Genomic DNA, 10,000 nt, shown 5'->3' with positions numbered 1-10,000 from the left:
TCATTGTCATAATTTAACAGAAGACTATTTTCTCACCAGTTGATATCAAACAGCATCCAGAGACAGCTGCCAAATCAGCAGCTTTCATTTCAAATAGATCCTCCAGCTGCTGCCATTCCATGTGACACTATTAATTATTATTGCAATATTTTCTAATACTAATTAGGCTTATTCACTAGTATAAAATGAACCATAGTGAATGGCTACCAAGGCCAATAGATGCAACAAAAATGTAAGCATTACAAGTAGTGTCCTTCAGCAATATCCAAATAACTCAATATTCAAAATGATTACGGACTTAAATCCTCTGATGTGCATAGTCCTGAAAAATGTCTGCACACTGTGTGTGCTATCAGTGTTTACTCTCACTCCAAACTCAACTACGCTAATGCAAATAGTCTGATTTCAATAGGCAACGCAGTATAGTATACTGCACAAGCTTGGCTGATGCTGTTACATATTCTTCATGCAACTGGAGGAAAAACAGTGACACCTAGTGCCTATTTTGTAAATTATGTAAATAGGAAAATGAACTGATTTTGTTTATCCACAAATAATAATTTACCACTTTTAATGGACCTAAATAAGAAGCATCTTTGGTCAACCTTGTTGGTCTTACTGGTACATCAAGTACAATATATATTCAGAAACTTCTGTGAAAACTTGAATTCCCGGGGAAGAAAATGTTGTAAAAAAAAAAGATAACAAATGTGAACTCAAACAGCAAAAACCCTCTTTAGTAAGACAACCAACATCTTTCTCCTATTGACCAGATGATTTGGCCTTGAGCTGTGACTTTTTAAGACAGTCCTTCATAGTCCAAAACCCAACCCCAACTCCTGCGGTGTGAATGCATTCTTTGATTTCACTACATTTGCGTGTTTGTGAGAAATATATTTGACTCTCAGCTAGTTGTGGCTACAATACCACTGTGCTGCGGGGTCTAGCTCTGAGAGAAGTACTCAAGGACGAGGCGGAGGTGTCCCAAGCGCTCTTTGAGTGAGGTCAGGGAGAGGACAGTGGTTTGATAGGCAGGGTCCAGCTGGAGAACAGACAGCAGCCACCAGCACCAGGCCGGACCGTTGGACGAGGCCTAGAGGATGGTTACAAAGGATTAGAATAGAAACATATAACCATAACAGCCATTTTTGTACAAATGACTTGACATTACTGTGTACCCATTTTTAAGCACACTGTAATGTTTTGGATTTCTACCTTGTGTATGTCTCACCGTCTAACTGTTCAATGTTTTCCATTCATTCTGCTGATACTCTGTCCCCATGAACCTAATGTCTGTTTTTATTGCTGTCAAAGTGAATGTTTCCACTGTGCAGTAATGGAGCAGACATCTTCTTTGTTAAGAATTTTTCATTTTATACTGAAATTAATAAACAGAATTTAAGTACTTTAAAAAAGACAGGCTTTGGTTTGTAGAAATGTTTGGTATAACTGATTTGTAGTAAGTAGACTAAACCATGCTAATTAGCCACCACATGGGCTTGATGACTGTGGAAACGCTGGGATATGAAACACTTACAAAGCAAAAACAATTGAAAAATAATCCTAATAAATGGTCCCTATTTCTGTAAAGGTCAGTAAGGAAACATAATTTCAGTGGTGGATAACATCGGCTACAGGTAAATAAATGCTCAGTGGTTTCTGGACACCGTTGGAGAAATGTGTTGTTATAATGTTTACAAAAGCTGCAGTATCACTTATTAACCTGAATGTTTTCCTCCTTCTCTGGCATGGTGCCATACTGTCTGTTGATCTGCTCGCGAATGCGACCACCAAGGCGCTGGTACCAGTCCTGAGCCTGCTGGTACACGCTGTCATGGAGATGATGCAAAAGCTCCAACTCACTGCCATCAACCTGGGACAGGTTAAGAGAGAGCGAGAGAGAAGTTGTCTATATTTTCAGTGTGTTTCTTCAGCAAGTGTTGCGGTAGTTTTTGATCTCTGCGACCCTGACCTTGAGGTCCTCCAGGTACTCTATATCAGCGGTGTGGTAGCCATCTCTCTGACCTCTCTTTAGCACCCTGAATCTGCTGCCACCCACTGTGTCCACATAGGACCGTCCATCAGGCAGCAGCTCCAGAGTGTGTATCTCCAACATGCAGCCGTAGTCTGCAAACCTGAGGCAAAACATTGACAGTCTAAAATGTATGCATCATAATTCATCTCTTAGTCTGATAGTTAACTGATAGTTATTTGTATGTACACTTCACATAAAATACGACATCTTGGTAAAGTTCAACAACGTGTTTTGTTATTGCTATTGTGAGATTTCATACATTTTAATGAAGCTTTTTTTAATGTGGCGTAAACAGCAATTTTGAAAAGGAGTCAGACTGACACAAAAGGTTTATAAACTTCCATAATCAATATAATAAGCTGCAGAAACAGTGTTTAAAAACAACATTTTTTAGCACATAATTTGCATGTTTTAGTATTATTTAGATATATAGATATATCAGTGATCATACTGGGAAATTCAATACCATGAAAACATACAGTGGAACAAACAACAAATATCTGGTGGGGGGATGAAAACGCAGAGCAGATCTCTCACCAGATTGTTGAACATGCTGCTATTTTCCACCCACTCTGGGTCACATATGACTGATTTAAACTTTGTCCACTGTGCTGCCTGCTTGTGCTGCACTGCCGACAATCCCATCAGGCTTCACCTAGCCTGCTGTGAGCTTCACAGTTAGGGGAACGTTCTAACAGAGTCTGTCCATGCTCACAGTCTGGACAAAATAACTGTAAACACCTGTGTAAATGTACACGGCATAACCGCACCTGGTTCAAAACTGGCTATATTTGTACGAAACATTAATATATCTACCCAAATCCACAATAATCAAATAAAAATATTGCTTTGGATAATTGGATAAAAACAGGAAACTGCATACCCCTTCCCATGCTCATAACTGCACATGCCAAACTTCTTGGTGCCAGTCTCCATGCAGCGGCGCATCATTAGCCGATAACGAGGCTCGAAGATGTGCAGAGGGCAGGGCACTCCAGGGTAGGCCACCGTGCAAACGAATATAGGGATGTCCTTAGTAAGACTACAAAGGAAGAGACAGATAAGGGGCAAGAGAAGACAAGAGTCCGGAGGGAAAAAGATAAAAAAAGAAATAAGGGAGGGAATAAGGCGAGACTGAAGTTGCAACAATGAATGATAAGTGTAAAATGTGTGAAGCAGGTGCCTACTTGGACAGTTCAGCCATCTCAGCATCATGGACCTGTTTCCTCTCAGCTAACTGTGAGGGAAAAAGTCGGATCATGATGTCCTGTAGCAGAACTGTGGGGTTGTACTTCCTGTTTTTAAAGTACTGGGCAGAGAAAAGTGAGAGCAATCAGCTCTAATAGCAACATTATGATACATTTAAGCAATTATACACAACCACATATATATATTCCAAAAAATGCTTGAGTAAAACAATTCACTGTATTGCTGATACAATAGTGTCATTTATCATAGATACGGTGGAGGAATGAGGAACCAGGAACTTCTCCTTCCCTCTAACTTTATGTGAATTTGTTAACATGTTAAAAGGTGTATGAAAAATCTATTATGCTTAGTAGAAACTCAAACTTTGACACAGCTAAAGCACAGGAGTGATGCATCTCACCCCGCCTGAGCTCAGTTTGGTGTTACTACCACAATGCGTTGGCAGTAACAAAGCATTAAAAATTAAGCAGCTTAAAATAAGCATCATGTGCTAAAAACATCAGGTTTAAAATAGATGTATCGAAGTGTCTGTAGGTGGTTACCTCTTGCAGTGGCTGTTTGCAGAGTGGACATCGGAGGTTGTGGTCCAGACTCCTCTCTATGCAGTTTTTACAGAAGGTGTGGCCACAGGGAGTAGTGACTGGCTCAAAAAACAACCTTCAGAAGACAGAGAAAGACATTAGCTTTTTGCTAAAAGCTGAGGAAGAACACGTATTTGCTATTTGTACAGTAGCTGTATGTCTGGTGTGTGTGTGCATACACTGCATGTGTGCTGAACATTAACCAGAGGGAGAGAGAGAGGAGAGCGAGAATAGAATCAGCCTGTTATATGACTCTTAACAGCAGACCAGGTACAGGCAGTGGTGCATTATTGATTATAGCAAGTTCTCCAGCACACTGACCTAATGCAGAGAGGGCACTCAAAGTCTGACACAGTGAGGACACCCAGAGTTTTCTCTCTGCAGTGACTACTTCCACCTGAGAGAGAGAGAGAGAGAGAGAGAGAGAGAGAGAGAGAGAGAGAGAGAGAGAGACACTTTTAAGCTTCATGATGAGTTTCTCCTACTGAAGAAGAAGTAGCTGTTAAACCACCTGGTGAATGTTATGGTAAAGTGGTAAAGCTGTTTGTAGTGACGATGAAGATGAGATCATGATGAGAACGATGCACATACCTCTGCCATGCCCATCTTCCTTCCTTGTCATCATCTCCTCGTCCTCCTCAGCAGCAGGGAGAAAGGAAACAGCTTGGCAGAGGCTGAGGCAGCACTCAGTACCCGCGTCATGCTTCACCTTGGAGCCCTGAAGACACGCGGTTAGCCATCAGTACGGATTTCCAGTGTGTTCACATTCAAACGGCTCCCAAAACCAAGTGCGCGTAAGAACCGCATACATTCTTCTCACCTGGTGTGCGTCCCTCTTCCCTTTTCCCTCTCCGTCATCGCCTTGTGGATGTCTGAGGCCCTCAGTGTGAGTTGGCCCCTGGGAGCCGCTGAGGCTGGTGATTGGGCAGGGCTTTTTCAGGTACTCGGACACCACTTGCAAGATGCAGGACACCTCATCCGGCACTGCCATGCCCCCCGCCTCCAGGATCTGCCATTTGAATCCATGCCATGATACATATAAAAGATATTAAGATAAATGTTTTTGTTTTCACCGCAGCTGTACACTAAAATCAAAGACGAAAAGAGTGAAAATTGGTGTCAAAATTGGAAATGAAATTTTAAGTTAATTGTGAATGTAAAGATGCACTACCTACTGCGTGTAACATGCATGTGAACTACAAATATATACAGTATACATATAAATATATAAAACATATTGTTTGAATGACAGAACCGTGGTAGCTGAAAGTTTTTATATTAAAACCACCACGAGAGCTAGTACTACTGACAATAACATTATTTAAATAATAGTAGGAAGAATAAATTCACACAACCAAAAGCCCACACATACTATCTTTAAAGCAAATCATAATGAACAACTAATGGAAAATCTCCATCTATAATTGCACCCACACATACTGGAAATAATCTGTAACCAGAGCAGACAATCAATGCAAAGTCAGTTTGGCTTCTGAACACATGAATCATGATGTGACCTTTATAAAAAAAAAAAAAAAAAAAATCACACATTGATGATATTGTTCAGATCTTTAAATCAACTCAAACTCATCATTTATGGAATTACGTTAATTGATCACCTCAAAGATCTGCACATGATGTGTGCAGGTCTGTTTGCAACACTGTAAGGTAATCTATTCATACCATTTCTTCAGAAAGACCAAATAAAACAACACATGCAATTGTCCGACTTGATTGCTCTTTTATGTCAGATTCCGTGTTTTCCAATTTCATGTTTTAGTGTAACTTCACATGAGATTACCCTCTGATGAGTGGTCCGTGAGGTAAACAAACCTTCTTGATCTGGCTCTTCGCAGGAACAAAGTCAGCTTGAAGATTTAGGCATCGGTGGAACTGGATGAGGGCCTCTGTCTGCTGACCCATTTCCAGCAGCACGTTCCCTTTACGAAAGAAGCCCTGCACAAACAGAAGAGTGCAATCAGCACATCACTGCCTGTGTGACTGAATGACACGTCGTGTCACTGCAGAGAACATAACAATTCTATGTAATGTCATCGATAAATTAGTCTGAAATATGTTGTAGTTTGATAATACATGTGTTTTGTTTTGTTTTTTTTGATTTTGCACTGATTGTCATTTGCATCATGTATCGCTGTCAGCTTAAACTAAACAGTAAAATGTACTGTGCAATTGGTAAGTGAGCCACCCACTGGTACAAAGTTATTAAATGACACAGGTAGCTGTTTGCATAACTCTATGAATGATGTAACATCAATAAAAGCAGAGAAAAACGCTGTAAATGGGTCAGCTTTGCACGCTGAACAGAAAAAGATTATTTTAAAAAATGTATTAAAAAAACAGCAGCTTTTCTTCATGGTTGCCATTAGGAGCATGTTACAAAACCAACCAATGGAGTGAGTGTTGGGTTAAATTCAGCAGCCTGGCACAGAGGCTTCAACACATTTGTCTGTGCTGTGCAGAAAAAATAAAAAACACACTGTTAAAAGCCGGACCTAAAGTATCTGGCCAGCACTATCCTGTTTCTCACCTCGGTCCAATTAGGACGAAGGCAGCAGAGGTAGTCGAGGTCAGTCAGCGCATCAGAGAAACGCATCAGGCCCCAGTTCGCTTCAGCTCTGTACACCTTCAAATTCTGATCATCTGGGACTAAGGGTGTGAAAAAAGAGAGGTAGAAACAGGCTATTTAGCATTTTAAAACAGCTGTTGTAGAACCTTTGGGGAGCTGTGGCTTTAAAATGCAGACTCTATTTACACTCCTTTCTACATACAGACGTGTTATGTCAGGCATGAAACAGCCCGCATAACAACCAGTTCTGCTCGCGTTGCAACATGAGGGAAATCCAAAAACCTGTGAAGCGCTGACCTGATATTCTGGATTGGTATTGGCGCCGTGCTTCACCAATAGGTGCATGTGTGCCTTCAAGGCTCCAAGAGTCGCTATTACCTAAGCTGTTGCTCCAGTGAATTTAATTTTATTGCAGAGCCGTGTTTGATAGTGTATTTGTGGATTCCAAACACCTGTGTTTCCAACAGGGGAGCTGCAGAGTACCAGAGTGACAAACTATGACAAACGATAACACATAAGATGATTAAAGAATCTTTCTCTCCGTTTCTTTCATCCATCCATCGTCAACCACTTATCCTGCATACAGGGTCGCGGGGGTCTGGAGCCAATCCCAGCTTACATTGGGCGAAAGGCGGGGTACACCCTGGACAGGTCGCCAGTCCATCACAGGGATCCGTTTCTTTTAAATCGTCATTTATCAGCTGTTATAAACACTGATACCCTTTATCTGCAATTAGCTCATATTGGCCGATAATATCGGCATGCCAATTTATCGGTCAGGCTCTGGTTGACAGCGTGCAGGTGTTATTTATTGTATACACAGTATCAGTGCATTACAATGGCCACATTATGAAATAATATATGATAATGTCAACAAGCTCAAAACATAAGAAAAATGGACATACGCAAATCTGCTAGGAGATTGTTACACAATAACCAAGAGAGCTGGAGTAAGAGAAACAGTGGTATTTAATTGGATTGGCAGAGATGGCAAACATGTTGGTAATTCAACGCTACACTGATTCAATGTAGCACAAACACTCCTACGATCCCAAGGACGCCTACTGACTACAAAAACTCATCTAGGGCAGATGTCCCTTTCACTTCCTCGCTGCTGTATGGAGAAAATAGGGTCACTTGCACATTATGCAGAGGTTCAGTATCTGTACAAATAAGGTAGTAGAAAAGATCTTTTAGCAGGTTTTTTTCTAGGAACCCAAGGCATTTGGCTGTGAAGACATTACACCAGATCCTCTTAACAGTCCCCTGCTTTTTGATCCATGATTTGACATCAGAAACGTACGGAAAGCTTGCTCTAAAACAGACATGGCCTTAGCATGTGTCCGATATTTAGATTTTCCAGACAGTAGCTGTTATAGCTGTTACTACTGCTTCTTGTACTGTGTGTGACCGACATAGACAGAAGGGAAACTGCAGGTTAACTTTCACCAGTGAGTCTCTCTTATGCTGCACATAAAATTAGGTTAAATTTTTGTTGTTTTACCTGTATGGTTCAATATGGACACAGAGATAAACCAGACACTTGCTGTAAAGGAAGGAGCACCTGGAGACTGTTTACTGACCCAGTTATACATTCAGGTCATCAGTAGCCTCCGACAGTGGATATAATGAAGTCCACAGCATCAAGATCTGTGCTTGAGACACCAAGTTTCCTCCCCTTTCTGTACACTACTGTGCACATTATTACTGTGGGTGACTGTTATGACTGTGTTCTGGAGAGCAGAATGGGATGCACTAATAAGTCGCTAGGCACCAGAAAAAAACTGAGCAAGTATGTGAAAGGCACTTTAAAAAAAAAAAAAATTATATATATATCACTATTTCAGCTACAATGCAATTCAAAGTGCTTCACACAAACCATTTATACACTTGTGGGACTCCAAACTGTATCTTGCCTTACCGAGTGTGATCTTATATAACTGTGGGGTTCTTTTGTCATACATTCAGACCTGCGGGAGTAGTTTCAACACTGCCTGAATCTACGTGTACCCCAAACAAACTTCTGTACTGTGTCTGCCGCTGGAAGGGTGTCTTGTATGCGTCTCTTACCCAAGTCTAGCCCCTTGTTCGCGATGCGTAAAGCTTCTGTGAACTCGTTGGCTTTGAGCTTCTCCTGTACATGGCACTTCATCTTTGTCTCGTCGGGGCAGCACTTCTCAACGACACTGATGAGCAAAACGTTGTTCTTCATGCTTTTCACCTCCCTTTGTTTTAACCTCTCTTTGCACGACGGGCATTTGGACGGGAGGTAGCCCCCCACGCATCTCCGGCAGAACGTGTGACCGCAGGACATGGTCACCGGCTCGCACATCAAGAAGAGACAGAGCGGACACTCCAGCATGTCCATGGTGGTGGACGAGTTAAGTTATGTCACCAGTACAACGTTACCGGGAGGACGGTTGCCTTTTTCGTCAAAGCAATGCGGACGGAGAGGCTTTCCTGTGTGATAGTAGTGCATTGACCATTTAAATAATACACAGCTTCCAGTGTGGCCACAGTGCTCGAACCAGACCCGTTCCTGTCTTGCTTGAGCTCTCAAACGCTCATCAAACAAATGTCCTTTTCGTATTACCCATTGACATCATCCATGTCCAATCCTAAGTTAACGTAGCCTTTGGTTTGGGACGCATAACGCATTCCCTTTTTAAAAAGCTCAGCTTCCACTTCAGTACGCCGCTTCCCTCGCTGCTCCAAACTCCATAACGGCAACACGAACCAGTGCCACAATATTTGCACGTTAATATTCTTTCTTTTCAGTAGTCAGTGTCCGCTTTTAACCCCTAACGACATATCCACGGCTACAAAGCTGGGTTACCGTGTAACACCATACATTACATAAATAAAGATCACGTGACGCAGCGGCGCGCAATCCGATTGGACGAGAGGATAGTTTTCCGCCCTGTTGTGAAACCCATAGACGCCGAGTTTCATAACAGAATTCATGCGACAAAAGTTCTTGTTTTTTTATTCGGTTTAATTCAAGCAACTGCGGGGGAATTACTTGATAGTTTCGTGCGTCTAATCGCTGGAGTAATAATAATACAACAAATTTAAATAACCCTGGAATTGCAGAGAATCCCTGCACGATAACAGCCAGGGAGCGAAGGGGCAGGGGCATATCATATTCTCTTTTTATTCTTTTTTTATCCTCAGTTAATGAGGCAAATCACGTGTTAATTCAATTTTGTAATGCCAAAAAAAGGTCGATATTTTTCTATGGAGGTGCAAACTGCACAAGTCGTTGTTGTCCATGTAAGCACAAGTCATGTCATCAGTTGTCTGGTTTCAGGCAAGGCAGAACAATGCTGCAGATCAGTGTTATAACAAAACCTTTGTACGGCTGTTACACAAGTCGGTGCAAGTCAGGTGGAACCTGTCTCATGGAAGCCGTTCTGGGTCAGTGAAACATTGTTGGGAGCCTGTGGCTAGCCAGACACACACACTTCTAGATTCCGATTATTATAGCCTGCTGGCCCAAAGGGCCACAAAGGCACCCAGAGAGAGCCCTGTGTGAAAAGCATGCTTTATATAGCATGTATATAAAAGAAATCTCAAGTTCAAGTAACA

General features: G+C 41.8%; 1 protein-coding gene across 1 annotated transcript; it reads right to left on the bottom strand.

The window, feature by feature from the left end:
* Positions 1–554: 554 nt before the first annotated feature.
* Positions 555–9,244, bottom strand: lonrf1 (LON peptidase N-terminal domain and ring finger 1). Its single transcript, XM_046030861.1, has 12 exons — positions 8,483–9,244; positions 6,374–6,492; positions 5,659–5,781; positions 4,646–4,834; positions 4,417–4,543; positions 4,147–4,222; positions 3,787–3,901; positions 3,223–3,344; positions 2,919–3,077; positions 1,973–2,135; positions 1,724–1,873; positions 555–1,093 (listed from the first exon to the last, which is right to left on the bottom strand). Exons 1-12 carry the CDS (start codon positions 8,778–8,780, stop codon positions 944–946), a joined length of 1,791 nt encoding a protein of 596 aa, XP_045886817.1. The 5' UTR covers positions 8,781–9,244; the 3' UTR covers positions 555–943.
* Positions 9,245–10,000: the final 756 nt, after the last annotated feature.

This window comes from Micropterus dolomieu, linkage group LG19, assembly GCF_021292245.1.
Source record: "Micropterus dolomieu isolate WLL.071019.BEF.003 ecotype Adirondacks linkage group LG19, ASM2129224v1, whole genome shotgun sequence".
Classification (NCBI taxonomy): domain Eukaryota; kingdom Metazoa; phylum Chordata; class Actinopteri; order Centrarchiformes; family Centrarchidae; genus Micropterus; species Micropterus dolomieu.
The sequence above is the reverse complement of the archived record's forward strand: the minus strand, read 5'-3'. Positions and strand labels throughout refer to the sequence as shown.

What these genes read in the sequence shown, in the direction of transcription:
- lonrf1 (XM_046030861.1), bottom strand. Translation starts at nt 8,780, where the DNA reads ATGGACATGCTGGAGTGTCCGCTCTGTCTCTTCTTGATGTGCGAGCCG. An exon ending in GAACAAGGGGCTAGACTTGG is followed by an intron (nt 6,493 to 8,482) that starts GTAAGAGACGCA and finishes TCACACCCTTAG; the next exon opens with TCCCAGATGATCAGAATTTG. An exon ending in GGAAGAGGGACGCACACCAG is followed by an intron (nt 4,544 to 4,645) that starts GTGAGAAGAATG and finishes GCGTGTCTTCAG; the next exon opens with GGCTCCAAGGTGAAGCATGA.